The 26,800-nt window shown below is 37.4% G+C and overlaps 1 protein-coding gene across 1 annotated transcript in view; it reads left to right on the top strand.

The window, feature by feature from the left end:
- The window catches only part of ttn.2 (titin, tandem duplicate 2), a 200,547-nt gene that overhangs the window by 84,915 nt on the left and 88,832 nt on the right, over positions 1 to 26,800 (top strand). The window contains exons 93-131 of the mRNA XM_051709102.1: positions 405 to 479; positions 584 to 661; positions 1,165 to 1,209; positions 3,567 to 3,611; positions 3,811 to 4,209; positions 4,324 to 4,593; positions 4,684 to 4,959; positions 5,051 to 5,190; positions 5,590 to 5,716; positions 5,821 to 6,087; positions 6,179 to 6,445; positions 6,633 to 6,896; positions 7,252 to 7,391; positions 7,521 to 7,647; positions 9,203 to 9,469; positions 9,586 to 9,852; positions 9,942 to 10,208; positions 10,314 to 10,453; positions 10,940 to 11,066; positions 11,905 to 12,047; positions 13,473 to 13,596; positions 13,865 to 14,131; positions 14,214 to 14,311; positions 14,586 to 14,754; positions 14,837 to 15,103; positions 15,796 to 16,062; positions 17,045 to 17,323; positions 17,424 to 17,832; positions 17,922 to 18,046; positions 19,828 to 20,094; positions 20,478 to 20,747; positions 21,325 to 21,624; positions 21,714 to 22,016; positions 22,119 to 22,306; positions 22,767 to 22,881; positions 22,987 to 23,271; positions 23,601 to 23,752; positions 23,864 to 24,011; positions 24,647 to 24,824. Coding sequence (XP_051565062.1) covers positions 405 to 479; positions 584 to 661; positions 1,165 to 1,209; positions 3,567 to 3,611; positions 3,811 to 4,209; positions 4,324 to 4,593; positions 4,684 to 4,959; positions 5,051 to 5,190; positions 5,590 to 5,716; positions 5,821 to 6,087; positions 6,179 to 6,445; positions 6,633 to 6,896; positions 7,252 to 7,391; positions 7,521 to 7,647; positions 9,203 to 9,469; positions 9,586 to 9,852; positions 9,942 to 10,208; positions 10,314 to 10,453; positions 10,940 to 11,066; positions 11,905 to 12,047; positions 13,473 to 13,596; positions 13,865 to 14,131; positions 14,214 to 14,311; positions 14,586 to 14,754; positions 14,837 to 15,103; positions 15,796 to 16,062; positions 17,045 to 17,323; positions 17,424 to 17,832; positions 17,922 to 18,046; positions 19,828 to 20,094; positions 20,478 to 20,747; positions 21,325 to 21,624; positions 21,714 to 22,016; positions 22,119 to 22,306; positions 22,767 to 22,881; positions 22,987 to 23,271; positions 23,601 to 23,752; positions 23,864 to 24,011; positions 24,647 to 24,824 — 7,942 coding nt within the window. The remainder of the gene's footprint in view (positions 1 to 404; positions 480 to 583; positions 662 to 1,164; positions 1,210 to 3,566; positions 3,612 to 3,810; positions 4,210 to 4,323; positions 4,594 to 4,683; positions 4,960 to 5,050; positions 5,191 to 5,589; positions 5,717 to 5,820; positions 6,088 to 6,178; positions 6,446 to 6,632; positions 6,897 to 7,251; positions 7,392 to 7,520; positions 7,648 to 9,202; positions 9,470 to 9,585; positions 9,853 to 9,941; positions 10,209 to 10,313; positions 10,454 to 10,939; positions 11,067 to 11,904; positions 12,048 to 13,472; positions 13,597 to 13,864; positions 14,132 to 14,213; positions 14,312 to 14,585; positions 14,755 to 14,836; positions 15,104 to 15,795; positions 16,063 to 17,044; positions 17,324 to 17,423; positions 17,833 to 17,921; positions 18,047 to 19,827; positions 20,095 to 20,477; positions 20,748 to 21,324; positions 21,625 to 21,713; positions 22,017 to 22,118; positions 22,307 to 22,766; positions 22,882 to 22,986; positions 23,272 to 23,600; positions 23,753 to 23,863; positions 24,012 to 24,646; positions 24,825 to 26,800) is intronic.

Genomic DNA, 26,800 nt, shown 5'->3' with positions numbered 1-26,800 from the left:
TGTCACAATGTTGTGTGATGTTAAGTTTCTGTGGAGGTGTTTAAAACTTGCTTTGTCATGTCTAGTCTTACTTCCACAACAGAAATCTTGACTGATATTTTACCAACTATGCTAAGATGGCCTGCTCATTTTGATGTTCACTTACATTTTTTTCATCTAAAGAGTGTCATATAATGAGGCTTTTTCCACATTACTAAAATAAAATGACTGTTTTCTCAATTAACATACCGATAGTGAAGAGATTTCAGAACATTTGATGTATAATATATCAAGCATGTAACATCTGTGTGACTTTTTCTTAACCTTGATAAAGGTTTGAAATGTTCCATTCTTCTATCACACTGTATTATCTTTAATATCTTTGAACTTGAATTCTGACATCAAACAACACACTCTATTTGAAGTTAAAGAACACGATAAGAAAGCTGAGGATAAATACCCCGCCAAGACCACTGAAGAGAAGACAATTCCAGCAAAAGGTATTGTAGTAAACACGAGTCAAAATTTCTTAAATGTGCTGGAAAGGAATGCTCTTAAATGAGTAGTCTAGAAATCTCATAATATCTATGAAATTCCCTTGAAGTACCTACACCTAAAGAGCCTGAGAAACCACAGCCTGCTCCAAAGGAAGAGCCAGTACCATTTGACCGACCAGTGGAAGGTACTTATGCAGAGATATATCTACATGAATACTTATAAATCTTTTGGAGAATTATCTTTATTGCAATATTGTTGTTTATAAAACAACATGTAACAATCTGATTCTTAGTGTAAAAACTAAATGTTTAATGAGGTCTGTCATGTTCTGTCTCGTGTGTTTGTATGTGTACTTATTTACAGTTTATGCATATGCTATTAAGTGGTGCATACAACATCCCCTCTCTGCTTCATAAAGAGAGGTGTCATGTTTATCTTTCAGCAGGTTAACTTATAACCAGTTTCAAACAAATAAGCATGAATTGCTTTTTTATGCACTGTCTATAAAAACAAATTCACACTATGGATGCCAAGTGACCCCTAAATTTTTCGTTTCTGCACATTACATTTTCCGTTATATAGATTAATTTCATTTTGACTTTATTCTTTGCACAGTACGAGAAAAAACTGTGTGATTTTGTTATTTTAACTTGTTTCTAACTTTCTGTGACCACATTTCTAAATCAGATGGTGAAAAAGGACCAGTTTCTGCTCCTGGACCTGTAAAGAAAGGTAAGAATATTCAAACCTGCTACCAGTTTTTACAGATGCTCGAGCAGTTTTCGGATGAGAGGTTCCCTTCAATTGTATTTGATATTGAAAGGAATTTTGTGTTATGTGTTTTAAAATATGTTGTATGTTTTATGTACCTTCTTTGTCAATCTGTTATTGGTTGTGTTATTTAGTCCTTTCTTGTGTTTTGTCTTGTTTTAATTGTACTGGGAGGGAAAATGTGTTACATGTTGTCAAATTGTCAGTGTGTTAAATGTGCTGGTTGTTTGTTTGTACCTTTTTTGTTATATAATGTAATACATTTCCAAATCTAAAGGCAAAGCTCTTAGAATGAAGGAAGAAGAGGAGAAATTTGAAACGACAATCTTGAAGAAAACTAGAAGAGTATCTAAAGATAAGGAGGAAGATCAAGAAAAGGTGAAACTGAGGAAAGTTCTTAAAACACAAGAAGAACATAAAGAGGGTCAGAAGGTGTATGCTGAGGCTACTACTAAGGTTATAATAACTGAAAGTTATGAGGCAGAAATGCATCTTGAGACTTATGAGACTACCAAAAAAGAAAAAATGCGACCTGAGATGGACAAAAAGAAACCTGTTGTACTTCAAGATCAAGAACCACAGCAAATAAAACAAGAAACTGAAGTAGGTGATAAAGCAAAGCAGAAGACAATAGGAAATGTTCCCAAAAAAGATATTCCTGAGGAACCTGGCTTAGTACTGAAAAGGGTTAAAAAGTTACCATCAGACACACAAGAACATGAAACTGTCAAATTAAAGCCATTTGAGAAACCTGGAAAACCGTCACCTGAAACAGAAAAGGACACCCACAAAGATGCGAAACCAAGAGAACCTGTATCTTTTGAAAGCGATAGGGAACCAATTACTTTTAAGAAAGGTGAGCGACCTGAAAAGGATGGTAAGAAAAAAGAACCTGATGTTCTCATTAAAAAAGAAGAGCCCTTTATTCCTGACAAAAAGAAACCAGTTGAAGTTGCAGCAAAGGCTGTAGCCAGACTTCCTGAAGATGAAGCTGCTACAGAGCCTGAAAAGAAGTTATTTAAAGGCAAGAAAATTCTACCTCATGATCAGGAGCCTGAGAAGATTCAGCTAAAGCCATTTACAAAGAAACCTTCTGCTGGATCACCACAAGAAAAGGAAGTTCCGGAGCCAAAAGAATGGAAACCAATTGAGTTGTCGCCACTTAGTAAGGCACCAAAGGATGAAATTGGAAAAGAACCAAGTACTCAACAAAAGAGAGTTGACAGTCGTGAAACTCCAGATAAAGGAGTTGAGGCTAAGAAGGTGCCAACTACAGTGCCTACAGATGACAAAAAGATCCTCCCTAAAAAGGTTACACCTGAACAGAAGGAAGTTACACCAAAGGAAGATGAAAAGAAGCCTCTAGTCACCAAAAAGGGTATTTTACCCAAAGAGCCTGAGAAAGAAGAAATAACTTTAAAACCCCAAAAGTTCCCTTCGCCCAAGGTTGAGAAAACAAAACCAGTTGAATCAGTTCCTTTGGAAAAGAAGCTTAGTGAGGATTTGGCAAAGAAGCCTAAAAAGGTTTCACCCAAAGATTCAATTGAAGCAGTTACATTGAAAAAAGTACCTAAAAAGGGTTCCCCTCAGAAAGAAACTGAAGAAACTCTTCAAATGCCTGAAACAGAAGACATTCCAGTCATGAAGGAGCTTTCTCCTGGAGCTGTAGATTTTAGACAATTGTCAACTCAGCTTGAAGAAGAAGTATTTGAAGAAGAGGCTGAAGCAGAAGATGATGAAGCGTGGGGATGGGACGTTGCTTCTCGAGACAGTTATGGCTCAGAGGGCTCTGAGGATAGATATTTGGAGGAAGGGGCACTAGAGACTCCCGTGATGCCAGGGGGTAGACGAGGTGAGAGGGTGGCTATGACCTACACCAATGAATGCATCATTTCCCGTGCTATGGAAATCAGCGCTCTATGTTGTGTATTTTTACCTCATATAATTTCCATGTCCACTCCCATGTCCATCCACATAAAACTGCTAAATCTTGTTTGCCTTCTTGGTCTTCAATCTTCATTTGTGGCATGTGTGTTGTATGTTAATGTCTTTTCAGCTTGTTTGTCTATCTGTGTCTTTGTTGAACTATACATTATAACCTCTGTAGGTAGGAATTGTAAATGCATTGAAATCATAATTTATCATCTAACTTCCCATTAAATTGGAAGCATGATTTTATCATCTTCATGAGCCATTTTCTGTGTTTAATATTTTCCCTTTGTCTCTAAGAGTTTCTTCATAATTGGAAGCTTATAATTAACCTTAAATGTAATTTTCCCATGTCCATGAATTGGAAATAATGTATTTTGTTTGTTCAGAGGGAAAACCTAAAGAGGAAGCTGGAAGAGGCAGAGGCTTGAAACGTAAGTTTAGCCTTTTTAACATTTATTTGATTTCTCAGCGTTCTAAAGCAAAATGCAGTCTTGGTGTTATGCACTATAAATTATGCATTCTTTTCTAGCCTGCTCTCAATGTGCTTTGTAAATAGCTTTGCCTATATAATGTGTATTTTTTTAGGTAAGTTGAGGTATTAGTTTCATTAAACCTCTTTTTGCATTACAGCAAGACAGACTCCTTCTCCTGGTGATGGGGGAAGGGGTAGAGGGCTGAAACCTGGCGCTGGAGGTGAAAAGCCTCCAGGAGAGCCATCAATTAGTTTTGCTCTCAAACCAGTCCCCTTGAAGTTTGTGAAGGAACTCAAGGACATTGTGTTGCAGGAGGCTGAGTCAATTGGTTCCTCAGCTGTATTTGAGTGCCAGGTCTCTCCATCTACTGCTATCACCACTTGGATGAAAGACGGAGGCAATCTAAGGGAGAGTCCAAAACACAAATTTACTTCTGATGGCAAAGACCGCAAACTGGCGATCATTGATGTACAACTCTCTGATACTGGAGAGTACACATGTGTTGCAAAGCTTGGCAATAAAGAAAAGACCTCAACTGCTAAACTTATTGTTGAAGGTAATGCACTGATTATGAAAAAAAAAAAAAAGAAAACATTAATCTACATATATAGTATTGTCTTAAATAACAAATCCCATGAATTCAGATTTTCTTCTGTTTTTTGCTTGACAGAGTTACCTGTGAAATTCACGAAGACACTGGAGGAGGAAATGTCTGTGCTTAAGGGACAGCCAATGTACTTGACATGTGAGTTGAGCAAGGAAAGGGATGTGATTTGGAAGAAAAATGGAAAAGAGCTCAAGCCAATTCCTGGCAAAGTTCAAATCAGTGTTATTGGACTTCAGCATGCTGTGACCATCCAGAATACAGATGACGATGATGCCGGTGTTTACACTTGCGAGTGCGAGGACATCAAGACAGAAACCACTGTCAAGATCATTGGTATGCAAATTGACATCTTTATGCTTATTGAAGTTACTTCTAATAATTATGTGGAAAGAAAAAAAATACATTAAATATCTTAATTTGCAGAAATCATCAGAGATTGGTTGACAAAACCTTTGAGGGACCAGCATGTGAAACCCAAGGCTACTGCCACATTCAAGAGTGAACTTTACAAGGACACTCCCAACTGGAAGTGGTTTAAGGGAAATGAAGAAATTCCTATTGAACCTACGAATAAGACTGAGGTGAAGAAGGATGGAAAAGAGGTCTCTCTTACAATCAAGAATGCTCAACCTGATGATGTTGAAGAGTATGCCATAGAAGTAGAGGGCCGAAGATATGCAGCAAAACTCACTCTTGGAGGTGTGTTAGGCAGTCTTTGTGTTTGTTACCTTATTGCACAAGACTGCTTTTTTATTCCCTTAAATAATACTTTTGTCTGTCCATAATATAGAGCGTGAAGCTGAAATCTTGAAGCCTCTTGCTAGTATCGAGGTGGTTGAGAAAGAGGAGGCTAACTTTGACTGTGAAATTTCAGAAGATGATGTGGTTGGAGAATGGAAACTTAGAGGGCAGGTTCTGACAAGATCACCGGTAAGATCAAGCATAGTTGAATAAGAAGCATTGTTTTACATCAGAGGTGTTCACAAGTCTCTCACGCATAGTCCGAGTCAAGTCTCGAGTCCAAGTCTAAGACAAGTCTCAAGTCTTAGTCTTTGGTGATGAGTCCAAATGAAGTCTCAGATTCTTTTACTAACACTTTTCGATGTGCTGCAGGTTAGTTTTAAAAACCCTGTTGCAGGACAAAAAATGTCTTCTTATAGACCTAATGTCTTGTGTTGATCACTAATCTCTAATTTGGTGTCAAATTCAAACCGAGTCTCAAGTCAGTTTTTCTTGACTTAAGTGTGACTGGAGTCTTCCTCTGTTTAACTTACACCATTATACATTTTACATAGGCAAGGTTTTGATGCATACATATTTCTTCCCCAGACATGTGATATCAAAGCGGAGGGAAAGAAAAGATTCCTTACATTAAAAAATGTTCAACTTGACCAGGCTGGAGAAGTATCTTACCAAGCTTTGAATGCCATCACAAGTGCTATGCTAACAGTCAAAGGTATGTTGATAATGAGCCTTTAATGTATGTCCAAACAAGAAATAATATAAACTGAAGAGGGTGCAAAACAACTGTGTTTTGATAACTGCTATTCACACCCTTAGAAATTGAAATGGACTTCACAGTCCCATTGAAGGATGTTACTGTGCATGAAAAGAAACAGGCAAAGTTTGAGTGTGCTATCACGAAAGATGTGCCCAAAGTGATGTGGTTGAAAGGATCTGATATTATAACATCAGACCAAAAATATGATATTATTGATGATGGAAAGAAACACATGTTGGTCATAAATCATTGTGAATTTGATGACGAGGGAGATTATACTATTGAGGCGTTGGGTAAAACATCGACAGCCAAACTGACAGTTGAGGGTAAGTCTTGCTTCAAGTGTGGGCTCATGGTATATTTCTTCTACAGTATAACTAAGCTAAATTGGTTTTGCAATGGACTAACACATTATAGGTATGCGGCTGAAGTTCACCTCACTGATATCAGATCAAACTGTTAAGGAAGGTAAAGTGGCTCGGTTTGAGCTTGAGCTCTCTCATGAAAACATACCAGTGACATGGTACAAAAACGAAACAAAACTGCATCCGAGCAGAACTGTACTTTTTCATGTTGATGGAAAGAAACATATATTAGAAATCAAGGATGCCACTCTAGATGATACTTGCCAAATAAAAGCAGAGGCTAAAGGATTATCAACAACAGCAAACCTGACGGTGCTAGGTAACATTTTATATTATTATATTTTATATTTATGTGGAGGTGAGATAACTGTTCTTGATATGTGAACTTTACCTTGTAGGTGAATAAGTTGTTTCTTCCCACAAACGAAACATTACAGGTTATTTATCTCTATCTGGTGTTTATTTCCCCCTGCTTTTTTAAAATTGATTAATTAATTTCAATATAGAGGGAGATGCCTACTTCACAGTGAAACTGCAAGATTATACTGCAGTTGAGAAAGATGAAGTCAGTCTTGACTGCGAGCTGAGCAAAGATGTTCCTGTGAAGTGGTTCCACAATGAGACTGAAATTAAAGCCTCCAAGATTGTGTCCATGAAAGCAGAGGGCAAACGCAGAATCCTTAACATTAAGAAAGTGGAGAACAAAGACAAAGGCCAGTATGTCTGTGACTGTGGAACAGACAAAACACTGGCCACTGTTAACATTGAAGGTATGTTCATTTAAAAGATGTACACTGTTAATTAAAAGTAATGCTTTTAATGGCCCCCTGGAATCAAAATGTTAGTTTTTGTGGCTTTTAGCCCATGTCTGTTAGTTTTGAAGTCAGGGCCGGCACTAGCTTGTGAGTCTACTAAAATTTTGATTAATAATGTCACACAACACAGATTTTTGTCCAATCAAATGCTCTCTAAGAGACAAATGTCCCTCCCCCACAACCACCTGCAACCAACTAGCGAGTAGCATATCGTGTTTCATGGCAATGATTTTATGGCTTAAGTGTTACGATATTTTCTTTGGCGATATTTTGTTGTGTTCATCAATTTCTTAATGATATTTTCTTGCAGCACGTGACATCAAAGTGGTGCGTCCTATGTATGGCGTTGAGCTCTTTGATGGTGAGACAGCTCGGTTTGAAGTAGAAATCTCAGAGGATGATGTCCATGGCCAGTGGAAGCTGCAGGGAGAAGTTCTGTCCCCATCTCCTGTAAGACTACTGAAAAAATTTGAACTTATGACTTGTAGAATGCAACAATTGTATGAACTCTATGATTTCCTATTGTTTATTTATTTATTTATTTTTATTTTTTTATTTTTTTTGTCTTTGTGACAACAGGATGTTGAAATCATTGAAGATGGTGCAAAGCACATCCTAACTTTGTTTAATTGCAAAGTATCCCAGTCTGGAGAGGTTTCATTCCAGGGTGCCAATGCAAAATGTTCAGCCAATCTAAAAGTGAAAGGTACCACTAAAGTTTATGCAGCCACTATTTGATTCCAGATTATTGGATATTTGATAAGTAGTTTTTGGACTCATTAACTAAGTTTCCATCCAAGGATTTTTTGCGAAAATTTTTAGCGCATCAAAATAAAGCTGATGGAAATGCAAATTGTCGACATAAAAAGTGTCGACATAATATTTTGACCCTAGCACATAAACTCTATGTTGATACATCAAATGTCGTGAAAAACTGGTTTGGAAACACTTTTTGTCGAGAAATTGGCATTAATGCAAATTTTGCGTCACATGACAGAATTTACCCCAATCGTTAACCTTTGTTAATCATGACAACAAGGTATAGGATCCTTGAAAGCCAATTTATTGTATGGTTTGATCTTAACGGCATAAAGATCCGATCACTGCAAACATGACACTTCCAGGAGTACCAACACAAATATCTCATATCATGCACATGGACAAGTGCACGGGGAACAACTGTGAATCACTGTTTGTGATTAATGTAATCGCGGTAGCCATCCGTTTATTTATTAAAGTTACTTTTTCACACCATTCAAACTAATAGACAGCAGTCATGGAATTAGCCCACAAAAAAAAAAAAAAAAACACAAAGATGCACAAAGATGTTTTAAATTAAAAATAAATACACAATACTAGGAGAAAAGCTTCAGTGTGCTTTTATTGTTTAGCTTTTGAAAGATTACTGGCAAAATTCCCTATATTAAATTAAATAAATTACCAAACGAAAAACGCATTAGATTAAAAAAATAAATTACCAAACAAAAAATATATATATATTTTTAGACCTATAAATGCCTTTTCTTTACATAAACATAAATTAGTTGTACCCTGTTCTGTAGACGAATAAAGTCAGCTGAATGACATTTTCTACACTTCAAGACTATAAACTATCAGAACTATTTGTCCAATGTGGAGTTCACTTTCAGAAAACGAGCTTTTGAACCTTTTAAATCTTTTATATTTTTTAAATCTAATCCTCTTTACCTCGGATCGCATTTGCTGAGCTTGTTCAGAAAATGTAAATTGCATTATTACGCTAAAATTAATTTTAGATGATAATCAAGTTCAGTTGGTCGTTAAAAGTTGCTGGACAAATATGCGGGACATAATGCAGTTGTGATGGCGATGCTTTAGATTAGATGATTGTTCAAAATAGCCTATTGAATATCAGGAATGTATCATATGTAAACCCTGATATTACACCGCATCAGTTTTTCTTTAATAGCTGTGCACACAGCATGTACACATGGATGGATGGTCCTTATACTAAGACTGAAAGTTCCCCCACTACTTGGTGCAGGTTTCCAGCTTGAACAGGGCCGTGACGGTTCGTTTTTGGGTCGGAACCGATGGCAAATTGCAATAGGCGCAACATTAGGACCAATATTACAGTAAAGGCAAATATTACAGGCAAATTTCGCAAAAAATGTTTTACGCATTTTCACTTTGTCGATAACAAAACAGCGCGAAAAGTGGATGGAAACTAGGCTATTGATGTAATAAGATTTTCATTATTGTTTCTTTTGCGAACATTGCAGAACTTCCAGTTACTTTTGTAACACCTCTGGCTGATGTACATGTATATGAGAAAGACGAGGCCAGGTTTGAGTGTGAGGTCTCAAGACAACCAAAGAGCTTTCATTGGTTTAAAGGATCTCAGGAGATAACAACTGATGATAAATTTGAGGTACTACAAGAAGGAAAAAGATACACTCTGGTGATCAAGTCTGCAGCGTATGAAGACGAGGCTAAGTATATGTTTGAGGCTGAGGACAAGAGAACATCTGGCAAACTAGTTATTCAGGGTGAGAAGGGAGAATAATTTATTGATTTGTATAATAAATTGTGTTTAAGGCTGTTTAAAGCAAAGCAAAGTAAAGGTTACTGCAGAACTGAATCTTGTGCTCGCATATATCCCCAGGCATCCGTCTTGAGTTTGTCAGACCTATTAAAGATGTCACAGTTAAAGAGCGTGAGACAGCAGAGTTCAGCATCGAACTCTCTCATGAGAAGGTTCAAGTCACTTGGTACAAGAATGATGTGCGCCTGCATCCAAGCAAAGTGGTGCACATGTCCGAGGATGGCAAGACCCATACACTGTCCTTCAAAGAGGTGTCCATCGATGACACGTCTCTCATTAAAGTTGAGGCCCTCGGGAAAACCTCTGAGGCAATGCTCACTGTACTTGGTAAGTGTTTAAAAAAAATGTATTCACTCTTGCACTCTATGCAGTACTGATTAATGTGATTAACATCACGTCCTTTACAAAATCAACAGAGGGAGAGCCTTACTTCACCACTAAGCTGCAGGACTACACTGCTGTTGAGAAAGATGAGGTTATCCTGATGTGCGAAGTGAGCAAATCTTCTGCTCAGGTAAAATGGTTCAAAGATGACAAGGAGATCACTCCCTCTAAGAATGTCCTCATCAAGGCTGATGGAAAGAAACGTATCCTGACAGTGAAGAAGGCAGAGAAGGCCAACATTGGCGAATATGTGTGTGACTGCGTCTCTGACAAAACAGCAGCTAGGCTTAATATTGAAGGTATGTATCTCTTCTTTTATGTGAGTAGTGTATCAAAAGGCTATAAACTGAAATCCAAAACACTGAACTATAATCTAGTGTCTACCCCTCTCCTGTTTTCTGCAGAGCGTGACATTAAGATTGTCCGTCCACTGTACAGTGTGGAGGTCACAGAAACAGAGTCTGCTCGCTTTGAGACAGAAATCTCTGAGGAGGATGTTCATGGTCACTGGAAACTCAAAGGAGAGGCTCTGCACCAGTCACCGGTAATTTCAATTGTTCCAAAATCCAAAGAGTGTTTTCTCAATAGCATTTTAGTAAAACCCGTGGCAACTTCTTTGGTCATTTGGTGTTTATCAAAGAGGTAGATTGCAAAAACAATCATATACTTAATAAATATCTTGTTTTCCAATACAAATATCTAAACATCTCATAACAAGATAAATTTACCTGACAAGCAAAACTGCATAAAATATTGTTTATTTTACTTGTTTTTTTTTTTTTTATAAAATCAGTCGAATATGAGTGTATTTTGACTTGTGGTCAGGCACTTGTTTTTCACATTTATTCTGAAAAGAAGATATTTGCACTGGAAAACAAGACAGGTATCCATTAAGATAATGATTTTTTCAATGTATGTTTTAAACAGATTATTATTGTAGTAAATTTTGCAGTTTTATCTGAATTTCTGTAAATTGGGATCAGTGTTAAAATTGAAATAAATATATAAAAAAAATTATTTCATTTAATAGGACTGTGAAATTAAGGAGGAAGGCACCAAGCACATGCTTATTCTTTACAATGTGCGCATGGACATGGCTGGTGGTGTGGACTTCAGTGCTGCTAATGCTAAATCTAGCGCTCAGCTCAGAGTTAAAGGTGAGAGTTATGTAGACCACTTCCTCTTACACAAGACATACTTTAGAATAGATAAACCAGATATGTAACACGAGGTGGAAAAGTGAATCTTTGTAAAACGACCAGACAATTTCAGCGTTAAGTTACAGAAGGTTATACTGTATGCCACTTGGGAATATGTGAATCAAAGTCAGTTGTTGTAAATCAATTGGTTATCGCAGTGAATGATAAGGTCATAAATTATACTATCAGATGTCATGAAGTGGTAAGTGGGTGTTAAAAGCATTTATAATAGGGGATTAATGTGTTACAAATAGTTTTGGCAGCCAATCTATGTTTTTATTTGTTTGATTTATAAATACTCTTGCTTTAGAAACAAGCAGGCCACTGTTATAACATGCAACCCTCAGCCATGATGTGGACATTTTATACATTAAGTAACACGTACCTCAACATTCCCATTTTCCTGGAAAATTCCAGGGGGTTGATTGACAGTAACAGATTTCCAAGCCTGATGTCTTTACAGGGGTGGGCTAGTGGCCAATCAGGTGTTGTGGTTATTTTGGAAGCTACATGCCATATCTAGAGAGGCTCTGTCAGTGATTGGCAGAGGTTTAAGAGACCTCCTTTCCAAGTTTTTTTTTTTTTTTTCTGACCATATGCATCACAAAATGCAAATGAAGTAGGCCCCCAGTGCAAGTTCGCTTCTTGCTGAATCCCACTTGTCCTGGAGGCTTACAGGCTCCAGAGCAGTGGCCTCTTCTCAGCGGGAAAGCGCAATGTGGATTTGCAGTTAAGGGATTAACGGTGTCTCTTGGAACTTTGAGGTGACTAACAATGTCTTCTCCTCAATCCAAAGCACGAGTGATAGGCCTCTTAAGGCCTCTCAAGGATGTAACCGTTACAGCGGGAGAGACTGCAACCTTTGACTGCGAACTGTCATACGAGGGCATACCTGTGGAATGGTTCTTAGGGGGTACAAAGCTGGAACCGAGTGACAGAGTAAGTGTTAATGGAGTCCTAAATTATAACTGCATGTGCTGATTGTGAGTTCTAGAAAAATGTACAAAAATTAAGGATGGTGTCACTTTGTTTTGATAGCACTAATTGAATCATTGATAAATTAATCAGTTCAATATGGTCGGCCAGACATTTTTCAGAGATGGTAGACTGCTACAGTTGTGGGATAACAGTACATACAGTATATTATTCTTTAGTAAACAGTTTTTCACCTGTAACCTTAAACATTTTTGGAGTATTTAGCAACCACTAGACAATTATTCATGTTTTTTCTTCATACTGCAAAGTGCTTCTTTACATCTGTCAGTTAAATGCTTTCTTTATATAAGGACTTGGGGAACAGAATACCAGTTGAGCATTTGATCTGGGTTTGAGATAACACACAGGGCTGTTCTGCTCTGCAAGCGTTCCTCTGGTTATTTATAACTGCCTCAAGACTGACTGTATGTCCAATGGCAGGTGGCAAGAGGCCTTTTTTTTTACAGACATAGCTTTCAAATGTATTTATTTATGTTAAGAGCATTTAATTGTGTTTATCATATCATTTGCAATGTTTTAAATAGTTTTTCAGACCCTAGATTTCATGTATTTATAGATAATATTTGTATCTTTCTAAGTATTGTGTAGCAAATATTTTGGTTCAAGGCCATGCATTTTCTGAGATTCAGAATATGTTTGCATTCCTGCTAAGTTTGAAACCTTAATTATAATTACAGAGATTACAAACAAGTCTTAAGATAACCCAGTTTAAATTTAATTTTAATAGCTAATTTGACATATTTAGATTTTCTATAGACAGGTAGATCTTTAGATTTCATATTTTCACATTTTTATGTGTACTCTCTGGCAACTGCAAAGTATCCAGGAAGGAGCTTAATATTATGTTTAAAAAGGCTCACAAAATAATTTGGGTGGAGCAGCATTTTAATGTTGTTTAACGTGACAATTAAGTTGTCATGTTAAACAACATTACAATGCTGCTCCACCCAAAGCTGAAAAATTAAAAGAGTAAAAAGATAATTAGAATAGATTCATACTTAAGATAATTTAAAAGATTTAGTCACAAAACACTTGAACCAAGTGTTAAATTGAAGGACTATTAAATGATTTATTTATTTTTAGTTTTTTATAATCTTGACAAAGGTAGTTGTATAACAATTGTACACAATGCTTTTAAATTATTTAGCTTTAGTTTAGCTTTTTGAATTTACACTAGCAAATTTAAGAATGCCTAAATTGGCACCCAGGGTACATAGTTGGGTCAGTAGAAAATGTAGAGGTGTGAAACTGAGAACAGTTCCTCATCCTCAGCTGCTGATGTCTATTGCAGAGGCACAGTAAATAGCCTCCCCCATCCAGTTGACAGGGCAATGGTGCTTGATTTATCAACTGGTTTGATTTTCACAGGTGGTGACCCGGGCAGAAGGCAGAACTCACACGCTGACCCTTAGAGATGTAAAGCTGACAGAGGCAGGAGAAGTGAAACTCACTGCAAAGGACTTCCTGATACAGGCGCAACTCACTGTAAATGGTAGGTGCATTTGTGTACAATAAGCTGCAGAACCCTTTTGCTTAAAAGCAGCACTCATACTGTATTCTTAATCTTTTACTTATTTATTGGGTTAGCTTAAAACACATTTGTAACTTTCATATACCATAAAACAGAAGACATGATTACAGTAGTCTTGAAAACTGTGTTGGAATATTAGCAATTGAAATATTAACTTGCAACAACAAAAATAATAATAATATTATTAATAATAATAAAATGATATATAAAATAAATTCATTTGCTTCAGAGCCTCCAGTTGAATTCACCAAACCTCTGGAGGACCAGACTGTAGAAGAGGAAGCCACTGCTGTACTAGAGTGTGAAGTCTCCAAAGAAAAAGCAGAGGTCAGATGGTTTAGAGATGGACAAGAAATACGCAAAACTAAGAAGTACGAAATGGTTGCTGATGGCTGTAAAAGAAAACTTATTATCCACGACTGCACACTTGATGACTCAAGGACGTATACCTGTGACGCTAAACAGTTCAAGACTTCAGCCTTCCTTAATGTTGAACGTAAGTCAGCAGATTGAAAAGGCAAGATCAAGCTAAGAATTTAAAAAGTATTTGTAATGAATGATTACTCTTTGATTTTCAGCTCCACATGTTGAGTTCACAAAGCCACTCCATGATGTTGAGGTCAAAGAGAAGGAATCTGCCCGATTTGAATGCGAAGTGTCTCGTGAAAGTGCAAAGGTTGGTGTGTTTTATTTTTTTATTTCTTATGTGGAACACAAAAGAAGATGTGTTCTGCAGATGATAGAAAGACAAACGGATTTGGCACAAAATGAGAGTGAATAAAAGATGACATTATTTTAAAAAAATTTGGTTGAACTATCCCTTTAATATGTTTTCCAGTTAGGCTTTGAACTTATTTTATCAGTATGACTCATCAGTTAGAGGTATTGCTATATAATTGTGTAATTCAAATGAAAATTCATCTGCACATTCCATCATCCCTTCTGAATAGGTTCGCTGGTTCAGAGATGGCAATGAAATCAGAAAAGGCAAAAAATATGAGATAATTTCCGAAGGAGTAAAACGTATTCTTATAATAAGCAAATCTGTCTTTGATGATGAAGCAGAATATGAATGTGATGCCAGGACCTCCAAAACCTCTGGCATGCTGACTGTCGTTGGTAAGTTTTCCTGTTCATTTTTACTCAAAAATTGTCTTGGCTGTCAAGATTAAAGTGATTTACATGATTTCTCTTACTACAGAGGAGGAGGCTAGATTTACAAAGAACTTGGCTAATGTTGAAGTCACTGAAACCGACAGTGTTAAACTGATTTGTGAGGTCTCCAAGCCCAGTGCTGAGGTCACATGGTACAAGGGTGACAAAGAGTTGCCTGAAGTTGGTAGATATGAACACATTGCAGATGGCAAAAAGAGAATCCTCATCATTCAGGACCTACGTATGGATGATGCTGGAGAGTACCATTGCAAACTGCCTAGCTCACAAACCACAGGGAACCTAAGGATTAATGGTAAGACTTTGTCTCTTCCCTGAAAATGAATTGTGTACCTTATTAGCAGGCCCAGGCAAAATCTGTGGATTGTTTTTACATTTTTCTATGCTGATTTTTGGAGAAAATCTGCAGAATGAATTTAAATGTTTAAAAGTTTTATACTGTGCTGATAGAACAACAATTTCATAGACAGCCGTATGCATAATCAAATCAAATAAATTAGCGAGGTGCAGGGGATGTGTAGAACTTTGTGAATGACAGGTGTTCTGCAGAAGTCTACTGAGCTTTCTGCTGAGTGCTGTGCACACATGTTCCATTTAAGCGTGCTTATTAGAAACATAACTCAATGTTGGAGATTTAGTTGAGTTGAATCAGGTCATTATTGTCATGTGCACAAGGTAACAGATTACATTGTACAATGACTTTGTGTGTCAACCCTATGTTTAGGCAATACAAATAGGTAAATAAATAGTATACTGAAATATATATATATATATATATATATATATATATATATATATATATATATATATATATATATATATATATATATACACACACACACACACACACACATATATACACATGATAAAGTAGTATGGTTGGCAGGAAATATGCAAATGTTTTTATGTGAAAATATTATTAAATCAATGTGCAATTTATGCTCAAGTGTTCATGTATGTATTACTGTAACTCTATTTTGTCTGCAGAACTTGCTGCTGAGTTCATTGCCAGGCCTCAAAACCAGGAGGTGGTTGAAGGTGAAAAGGCAGAATTTGTGTGCTCTGTCTCCAAAGACAGCTATGAGGTGAAATGGCTCAAGGGTGACAAGGAACTTCAGTCAGACAACAAATATGACATTATTTCTGATGGCAAGAGGCGTGTTCTCATTGTCAAGAACTGTGAACTCAAGGATGAGGGAGGCTTTGTTGCCCTCATAGGAACCACAAGAGCCTCAGCTGACCTGACTGTGATTGGTACGTATGTTACAGTGCACTTCTTGATTTTTTTAGGTGCAATTTCTATAATTTTTAAGAAATTACAAGAGGAATATGATTATTCTTATCTGTTGCCTGGGTTTATATATATATATATATATATATATATATATATATATATATATATAGACAGTACTGTCCAAAAGTTTTAGGCACTTTAGACAAAAATGTTGCATAGTGAGGATGTCTTCGAAAATAATGAAATAAATAGTTTTCATTTATCACTTAATGTCATACAAAGTCCAGTAAACATAAAAAAGATAAATAAATATTCGGTGTGACCACCTTTGCCTTTAAAACGGCACCAGTATTCTTAGGTACACCTGGACACAGTTTTTCTTGGTTGTTGGCAGATAGGATGTTCCAGGCTTCTTGGAGAATTCACCACAGTTCTTCTATCTGTTTAGGCTGTCTCAGTTGCTTCTGTCTTTTTATGTAATCCCAGACTGACCGATGTTCAGTGGGGGGCTTTGTGGGGGCCATAACATCTGTTGCAGGGCTCCCTGTTCTTCTGTTCTAATCTTTTCTATTTGCAAAAGTAATGTTTGGGAGTCTAACATTTATATTTCCTATTGACATACTAAAGCTGAAGATATAAATAACCATCTTAAGACAAATGCTTTTGTGAAACATCTTATGTGCCTAAGACTTTTGCACAGTACTGTATTGTTTTTCATATTATTTTGTCCTTTCAATTTAGTTGACTGATAGTGTTAGTTTAGTTTTAGTATTTTAGAATTGCCACAGTTAAAGTGTTAAATGATTTAAAAAGTTTCAAATGTTATACTGTGTATCTAAATCTTAAATTAATTTGAGGTCATTTTTCTTTTGTTTTTGGTTAGTTTTTGAAACATGAAAGTGTATTTTAGTTTAGTTTCATTTTTTTCAAGTTAAAAAAGTAGGACTTTTCATTTTAGGTTTTGCTAACAATAACACTGTCTGTTGCTTTGTTTTGTAACAGAAAAGCTTAGGATTATTACTCCTCTCAAGGACACAAAGGCAAATGAAGGACAAGAGACTGTCCTCAATTGTGAGGTGAACACTGAGGAGGCCAAGGCCAAATGGCTGAAGAACGATGAGACCATGTTTGAAAGTAGCAAGTTTATCATGGTCCAGAAAGACAATGTGTTCTCTCTGAGGATCAAAGACATGCAAAAATCAGATGAGGCTAACTATACAATTACACTGACTAACCAGCGTGGAGAACATGCGAGGAGCTCTGCCAACATCACTGTGCAAGGTATGATATGCAGTGAAATGTTTTTGACTAATATGCTTTATGTATACAACAAACTTCTTGCAAGAGTTTTGAATCTTATCATACACCTTTCTTTCCACAGAGGAAGATCTTCGAATCATTGTTCCCCTTGAGGATGTTGACACGCAGGAGAAAAAGGCCATCAGCTTCTCATGCAAGGTGAACAGACCAAATGTAACAGTGCAGTGGATGAAGGCTGGTCAGGAAATCAAGCTCAGCAAGCGAATTGTGTATCGTGTGGACAAGGACAAGCACACACTGACCATTAAGGACTGCAGCCTTGCAGATGAGGGTGAATACACTGTAGTTGCTGGCGCTGATAAGTCAACAGCAGAACTGATCATCAGTGAGGCACCCACTGACTTCACCACCCAGCTTGGAGACCAAACCATCACTGAATTTGAGGATGCTGAGTTCACTTGTGAACTTTCAAAAGAAAAGGCTGAAATCAAATGGTACAGAGATGGCAGGGAGATCAAAGAAGGACCCAGGTAAAATGGATTGTTATTCTGAGTGCTTCGGTTAAGAGTTTTGTTGTTGTTGAGGATGTGTAATGTGCATTTTATGTTTAACTTTTAAGATATCAATTTGAGAGAGATGGCAAGACATGCAGACTGCGTATTAAAGAGTGCAGGCCCGATGATGAGTGTGAATATGCCTGTGGAGTGGACGACAGGAGATCCAGAGCCCGTCTCTTTGTTGAAGGTAAACTTGCTTACAAATGTGAATTTATGGTAGATAAAATACAGTAATAAAATACTTACACTTATTTTACTGAAATAAAATACTCCTGGGAGGTTGACATGTCCTGCGGTGTGACATGCTATATTCCATCTAAAACTATTAAAAACAGCATTTTGATCATTCTTTTATGATTAATATGCATGCAGATTTTATGGTTGCACTTTATTTTACAGTACGTGTACTTTCAGTGTACTTAGAGTGTACTTACCCAAGAAAGTACTGAGTAATATTAGGTAACTACATGTACGTACTTAATATGGGTTAAGGTTAGGTTTAGGGTTAGTACCTAGCAGTGGCGTGCAGTGCATTATCCAGATAACCCTTCAGTCATTCTAATCCAAGACGTTCCATTATCTAATGGAGACAGAGATATGAGTTGTGTGTCATCCGAAGATCCAGCAGCTGGTTTCCACTCAACATACATGGTGCCCTCTGCATTTGGTTTAAAAGTATTCAAAGCTGCCGAAGGATAATTATGCTCTGATGCATAAACGTGTGCCTCGATTGGACTTGTTTATTTAATAATGCTGTGTCAGTTGTGAACAGACATGCCGGTATATAGACGGTGCCATCTGTGATATTTACTATAGTCACTATGGTTACCTGTGTTCGAATTCGGTCGTAACTTCGGTTGTATACTCGCGGTTGTCAATCCCAAATATTGACTGTTTGAACATGGCCTTGTTCTGTTGTGTTTCTTACATACCTTTTTATTCGGAAGCAGCACTCAACGGAGCCTTTGACACTGCGATCGTGAGAATCTCTGACTGGCATTTACGTACACATCTCTGGAAAGTTTCCAATAGTCCATTCGTTTGAAGAAAATAATGTCATTCGGATTCTTCCCTGGTAAATCATCCATAAATTTTAAGACTGCTTGTTCTGTCTGTATCACTGTTCATCGTCAGCCTCAAACGCGGCTGAAGGAAAAAACATTGCTGTTTTACGTCCATTCAGTGCATAACCGCTTCTCATGTGAGCAGTGAAGGGCCAAAATGCTAAAGGCCAACCTGCAAGGTGAAATGAACACATCTGATTGGTCAGATATTCTGCTGATACAAATGAATCACATAACCCTTCAAAAAAATCCTGTAAAGGGGCACATTGTGATGTAGCTTTACAGAGTGATTTGACTGGCTGTCATTAGACTCCGTCAGAAGAAGCAATGCAAAGCTGTTTGAGGTAGTCTACATTAAATTTAAGTTGTTTTTGAAGTTTTATATTTCTGTATTTTAATGCATTTATTTATTAAATGCATGTACATGGTGGAATAAACGGGGGAAAGAACGTTTTATAGTTTGAATAACGTTCCTGTCTCAATTCATGTCACCACTTCTCTGGAGGGTTTGAAGGGCCTGACCGCACACCACTGGTACATAGTAATTACTATAGTTGTTGTAATTATATAGTATGTAAATGTAAAACAGTACTGTAAAAATAAAGTGCTACTGATTTTATTACTATATTATAAGAGAGACTATGTGGAATGTTTGTACTTTCAAAAATTGATTTGTCACACCACATGACCTTTTAAAATGAACCATTGAAGTCAAAAAGGTATTTAAAATGTTGAAATACTTCAAAGAAATTGTGACCAGTTACAGGACTTAAAATATACACTTTCCCTTACATATTTATTTACATTTGAACCTAAAATATTGGTGTATTTTTTTCTAGAATTATTAAAGTACTATTTTTATACTGCAAGCAATGACCACTTTGATGTTTTTACCTCTTTTCAGAGACCTCAGTGGAGATCGTCAGGCCACCCAAAGATGTATTCGAGCCCCCAGGCTCAGATGCTGTTTATGAAGTTGAGCTTAACAAAGACAGAGTTGAAGTCAAATGGTTGAGGAACAACATGACCATTGTTCAAGGTGATAAGTACCAGATGATGAGCGAGGGTAAGATTCACCGACTTCAGGTCTGTGAAATTAGGCCACGTGATCAAGGCGAGTACAGAGTCATCGCCAAAGACAAAGATGCCAGAGCCAAGCTTGAGCTTGCTGGTAAGACAAAAAAATAAATAAAAAATGAAAACATTGGTAACATTTTACAATAAGGGTGTATAAGTTAACATTAGGTAATGTGTTAGGTATCATGAACTGTTCATGTTAATTAATTTTATAAATATACTATTGTTCATGTTAGTTCATAATGTATTAACTAAGGTCAACGCATATATTTAATGTTAAAAATGTATTAGTATGTCAAATGAACATTAAGCAAGATAAAAAATACTCAAAGTATTTTTTATTGTTAGTTCATGTTAACTATTGCATTAACTAATGTTTACATATACAACCTAATTGTAATGTGTTACCAAAACTTTTGCAGGCAAAGCCCAATCAAATTCAGTCAGTGTTTATAATGTCTTGGTGTTTCTCCACAGCTGTACCAACAATTAAGACCTTGGATCAAGACTTGGTGACAGATGCTGGAAAGCCATTTGTTATGGCAGTTCCTTACAATGCATACCCACATGCTGAGGCAGAATGGTTCTTCAATGAAATCAGTCTGCCAAAAGAGAATATTCACACATCTGCTGACAGGACAGAGTACAGACTCAAGGACCCTAAGAAGTCAGAGGAAGGCCGTTATAAAATCATCATCAAGAACAAACACGGAAAAGGGGAGGCTTTCATAAATCTAAAAGTTGTTGGTGAGTTATATTTATAGTTTATCATTTTGTTTTAGTAATAATATATAAAAATGTACAATGGGGTTGTACAAAATACAAAGTAAAACTGCTTCTATTTAGCATTTTTCCAATTAATAATTTTCTTTTTCATTACAAATTAGCAGTATAACAGTTTGAATGAAAAATTTAATTGAAATTTTCAGCATAACAATTTGAATGAAAAATTGAATTGGAATCACAATTTCTTAGTATTTCGTATCTACATGTTTGTGCAAAACATGATGATCCATGTTATCCCAGTATGATTTGAGAATCTTCCAAAGAACATCTTGTGTGCTTCAATGGAAGCATGGAAATCTGTCATTGTGTACAAAGGAGTTAGCATAGTCAGTGTCACACCTTTGCTAATTTGATTAGTGACCAAATTTAGTGTAGAATCCTTAATATTTATTGTGCATTTTCGTTCAAAATTTCTGTGTAATTCCTGTTTAAAATTAAATTTTAAATCCCAGATTTTCAACATTGTCTCAGAATGTTGGACCCCATTGTTTATCCAGAGGTGGTACATTTCTCCTTACTCATGAGTCTTCTTTCACAGATGTTCCTGGTCCTGTGAAGAACCTACAGGTTGTTGACACTGCTGATGGTGAGGTCAGCATTGCCTGGGAAGAGCCTGAGAGTGATGGTGGCTGCAAGATTTTGGGTTATGTGGTTGAGAGACGTGATATCAAACGCAAGACCTGGACTCTGGCAACTGACAGTGCCGAAAGCACAGAATACTGTGTAACCGGGTTACACAAAGACTCCAGGTACCTCTTCCGTGTCTGTGCACGCAACAGAGTTGGAAGCGGGCCCAGTGTTGAGACAGATAAAGCTGTTCAAGCTAAGAATAAGTTTGGTAAGTCAGGAATATCTGAAGTTTTAAGCATTTGCTCTGTGCATCCTAGTCAGTGATTCTAATTGTGTTTTTAATTGTAAACATTCCAGATGTTCCTGATGCACCACAGAATGTTATTGTTGGAAATGTCAACAAGTTTGGTGCCACAGTGTCCTGGGAATCACCACTGTCCGATGGTGGATCTGAGATCACATCATACATCATTGAGCTCCGTGACAGGACTTCTGTGAGCTGGTCTCCAGTCATGGTGACCAAACCACATGAACGCACAGCTATCATTAATGATGTTATTGAAAATAAAGAATACATATTCCGCGTGAAGGCTGAAAACAAGGCTGGAATTGGCAAGCCAAGTGCCGCAACTAACCCAGTCAAGATCATGGACCCCATTGGTTTGTGCTGTTCCATTTTGTAAAATCTCAAATATCCTTTCATTTTAGCACACATAAAAAATGTCATACTTAATATATGTATTGTAATTTCTTGATTTTCAGAGAGGCCAAGTCCCCCACTGAACTTGACACACTCTGAACAGACTAAGGACTCCTGTCTGTTGACCTGGGAGACTCCCTTAAAAAATGGAGGTACAGCGATCACTGGCTACATCATTGAGAGGTGTGAAGAGGGTACAGACAAGTGGCTAAGATGCAATGCCAGGCTTTGCCAGGATCTGCTCTACAGGGTGAGTGCTGCCTTTACAATCGTTGTTCCTGTATAAGTGTGTAGGAATACACTTAAAAAAATCTTTCTCTTACACAGGATTTTTGTCTTGTTTTCCCATCATCCTCAAAATTGGTCATTTGAGAAGCAAATTAACATAAGATACTAAGTCTTAATTTAATAGAAATTGAAACATTTTTTTAGTAAGTTTTATGCTTAAAACAAGAAAATAAAATTGGGTACGAAAAATAAACTTGTTTACCCTTTGAAGTAAGTGTATTTTTCTTTCCCCTTTAACAAATTTCCAGAAGCATAAACCTCACTAAACTGTGTCATTCTGCCTTTCCAGAAAACGAATCATGTTTCAAGTATGCTTAGATATTTCTAATTAAATAACAAGACAAAAATAATTAGTAAGTAAAATGAATAAAAACATGTGGTTTATTATTGCACAATACTAATCCATAGCATACTTTCCACAGATTTCTGGCCTAAAGTTTGGAAAAAAATACAGCTATAGAGTCCTTGCTGAGAATGCTGCCGGTCAGTCTGACCCCTCCAACATTGTTGGACCTATGTTGGCAGATGACCCACACTGTAAGAGATGCAAGCATCATTGCACACCTCATTATCTTTAATATTTTTAGTATTATATTTTAATATTGAAGATGCTAACCATGTGATATATCTCTCTCGGCACAGCTGCACCTACTCTGGACTTGAGTCCATTTAAGGATGGTCTGGAGGTTATTGTCCCTCACCCTCTTGCAATTCGTGTCCCCATCACTGGCTACCCTATGCCCACAGCAAAGTGGACTTTTGGTGAAAATGAGCTTGCAGCTGGTGACCGTGTGTCCATGGCAACAAAGACTACCTTCACGGAGCTCGTTATCACCCCAAGTGTGCGGCCAGACAAAGGCACATACTCCTTGACACTGGAAAATGATGTGACCAGTGTCTCGGGAGAGATTGAAGTTAATGTTATTGGTACGCACAACATTGTATCATAGATATGTAAACTACCCTCCAAAGGCAAAACGCAGTAATTACACACTTAGTCAAACTTGAGTAATGACCGGAAACGGTTTTCTTTGGCAATGATCTGTCCTGTAACAGATGAGTTTGGCTCAACTATGCTCAGATTCAGAGAAAACAGAGTGAGACTATTTATAATCACCATTTGGCTGAACAATCAAAACTTTCAGTGCTTGTGTAGTTACTGCATTGTGGCTTTGCAGGGCAGTATACTTCAGAGAGTCCAGTTTTAGTGTCTTGGACAAAGACACTCTTAATCCTTTTTTTTTTTTACTCTGCAGCATCTCCGAGTGCACCCAAAGACTTAAAAGTTGCAGAAGTGACTAGAAAACATGTCCACTTGATGTGGGAGGCACCTGATCATGATGGAGGGAGTCCAATCACTGGCTACCAGGTTGAAAAACGTGATGTGTCCAGGAAAACCTGGGTGAAGGTAGGGACATTAGCATATACAGTATGTATCCATTCATTTCTGTGAAACTGTTCTTAGATCTGCTATAGTCTTTCCTACAATCATCCATTTCCTTGTTTTTATGTGATTTAGGTGATGGCAGGTTTGCAAGACCAGGAATACACAGTTACAGATGTAATTGAGGGCAAGGAGTACTTGTTCAGAGTTATTGCCTGCAACAAATGTGGCCCTGGAGAACCTGCTTACACTGATGAGCCAGTGAATGTGTCTTCACCTGCTAGTAAGTATCCATACTACTGAGAGATTAGTCAAAGGTAAATATTCTATAACCATTAGGGATGGGTCACAATGGTCAACAATGCCTAGTCAAACAGTGAGATTGACAAGTGGATCAGGTTGTTCTAGTATTTGTTTTATTTTTTAGATTTTATATTATTAGTGGCAGTGTTTTCATTAGTGGCAGTTTGTATGGCAATGCTGTCTTGGAAATGTTGTGTGTTTAAATTCCCTTTAAAATCCCCCATAAAGCACTGCCACTGTGGCCATGCACATTTGTCCCACAATGGACATTGAATTTTTACAATGTGTCAACTCAAAAATAGTCCAAATTTAAAATTTCCCTTCCATTGCGCTCCATCTAGTTGTTTTAAATGCAAAAATGTGTCTTGATTAAATGCTCCCTGAACAAAACATATACGATGGGGGTCAAGTACAGTAACTGCAAGACCAGTATAATTATACAGAGCTCCCCTTAAACAGATTAGTCGACAAGTTGTTCAGGCAAACCACCAACTAGATGATTTAAAAAAAAAAATGGGGTTTTGCACATCCCTAATTAGCAATGTTAAATACTCTATCACTGACAAAAGACATGACTTCTAAAAGTTCAATTGTGTGTGTTTGTGTGTTACACAGCTGTACCAGACCCACCAGAAAATCTTAAATGGAGAGATAAGTCTGCCAGCAAGATCTTCCTGTCATGGGAGCCTCCCAAGTGGGATGGTGGTGCTGGAATTAAAGGTTATATTGTTGACAAATGTCAGCGTGGAAGTGACAAATGGGAGCCATGTGGAGATCCAATTCCTGAGCTTAAGTGAGTGATAGCATTCAAATTAAAGTTTAAATATAGCTGCAAGCGGCATTCATCAGGGTCCAAGCACATGTGAAGAAATAAACAATATAATCAGAATTGACAGAAATGATCCAGTGGATGCCAAATAATACAAACTGACAGAACAGATCCTCCCTAACCTAAATTTGCTGAAAATTGTGTACCAAAATTTTGAAGCTGTTAAATGCACATAAGGGAATCATAAAATTAATCCATATGACTCCATTGGTTGAATCCATATCTTTTGTAGCAAAATAATTCAAGAGTTATGGCCGAAAATTAGATTTTTGTTGTTTTATTTGTTTTGTCTGAGTCAAATGAAAGAAACCGGAAGTGTCTATGATGTTCTGGTGCAGAGATATGTGATTTATTACATGGTTGCTAGGGTAACCCCATCTGGTTGCTAGGCAGTTACCAAGGTGATACTCAAAAGGCTCCTTGCTACCCTAAATAAAATTAACAAAACCAGAATTCCGTATGATGTTCTGGTGCAGAGATATATGTTTTGTTCCTTTGTTGCTAGGATAACCCCATATGGTTGCTAGGCAGTTACCAAGGTGATACTCAATAGGCTCCTTGCTACCCTGAGACAAATGAACGAAATCGGAAGTCTCTACGATGTTCTGGTGCAGAGATATGTGATTTGTTACTTGGTTGCTAGGGTAACCCCATTTGGTTGCTAGGCATTTACTAAGATGATACTCAAAAGGCTCCTTGCTACCCTGAGTCAAATGAAAGTAACGATGTGTCTACGATGTTCTGGTGCAGAGGTATGTGATTTGTTACTTGGTTGCTAGGGTAACTGCATCTGGTTGCTAGGCAGTTGCCAAGGTGATACTCAAAAGGCTCCTTGCTACCCTGAGACAAATGAATGAAACCGGAAGTCGCTACGATGTTCTGGTGCAGGGATATGTGATTTGTTACTTGGTTGCTCCAAGTTAGCCCCATATGGTTGCTAGGCAATTACCAAGCTGATACTCAAAAAGCTCCTTCCTCTCCTGAGTCAAATGAAAAAAACCGGAAGTGTCTATGATTTTCTGGTGCAGAGATATGATTTGTTACATGGTTTCTAGGGTAACCCCATCTGGTTGCTAGGCAATTACCAAGGTGATACTCAAAAGGCTCCTTGCTACCCTGAGACAAATGAATGAAACTGAAAGTTGCTACGATGTTCTGGTGCAGAGATATGTGATTTGTTACTTGGTTGCTAGGGTAACCCCATCTGGTTGCTAGGCAGTTACCAAGATGATACTCAAAAGGCTTCTTGCTACCCTGAGTCCAATTAAGGAAACCAGATGTCTCTATGACATTCTGATCCTGAGATCCCCATCTAAGCATTTTGAATGGAAGTCAATGGGGTTTGGTTACTAGGCTCTAAATGGTTGCTAGGGTATGGCTAAGTAGTTTTTCAAGTGGATACATGAAGACTGATTGCTCACCCAAGTGAAACTAGCCAACTGTCATGTCTGTATTCCATTCTGTTCCAGAGATATCCCTCTCAGCCATTTTTAATGGAAGTCAATAGGGCTGGATGCTAGGGTGCTCTAAATGGTTGCTAGGGTGTGGCTAAGTAGTTTCCATGATGACACCTGAAGTCTAATTGCTCACCCAAATAAAACAAGCAAACTGTCTTTTCTCTAGGACATTCTGATCCAAAGAAATCACTCTCAGCCTGTTTGAATGGATGTCAATGGGGTGTGGTTGCTAGAGTGCTCTAAATGGTTGCTACGGCATGGCTAAGTAGTTTCCATGATGATACCTGAAGTCTAATTGCTCACCCAAGTAAAACAAGCCAACTGTCATTTCTCTAGGACATTCTGATCCAAAGATATCACTCTCAGCCATTTTGAATGGAAGTCAATGGTATTTGGTTGCTAGGGTGCTCTAAATGGTTGCTAGGGCATGGCTAAGTAGATTCCATGATGATACCTGAAGTCTGATTGCTCACCCAAGTAAAA

This window comes from Myxocyprinus asiaticus, chromosome 10 (assembly GCF_019703515.2).
Source record: "Myxocyprinus asiaticus isolate MX2 ecotype Aquarium Trade chromosome 10, UBuf_Myxa_2, whole genome shotgun sequence".
NCBI classification, from domain to species: Eukaryota; Metazoa; Chordata; class Actinopteri; order Cypriniformes; family Catostomidae; genus Myxocyprinus; species Myxocyprinus asiaticus.
Note: the sequence above shows the minus strand (reverse complement) of the source record. Positions and strands in the feature narration are given on the sequence as shown.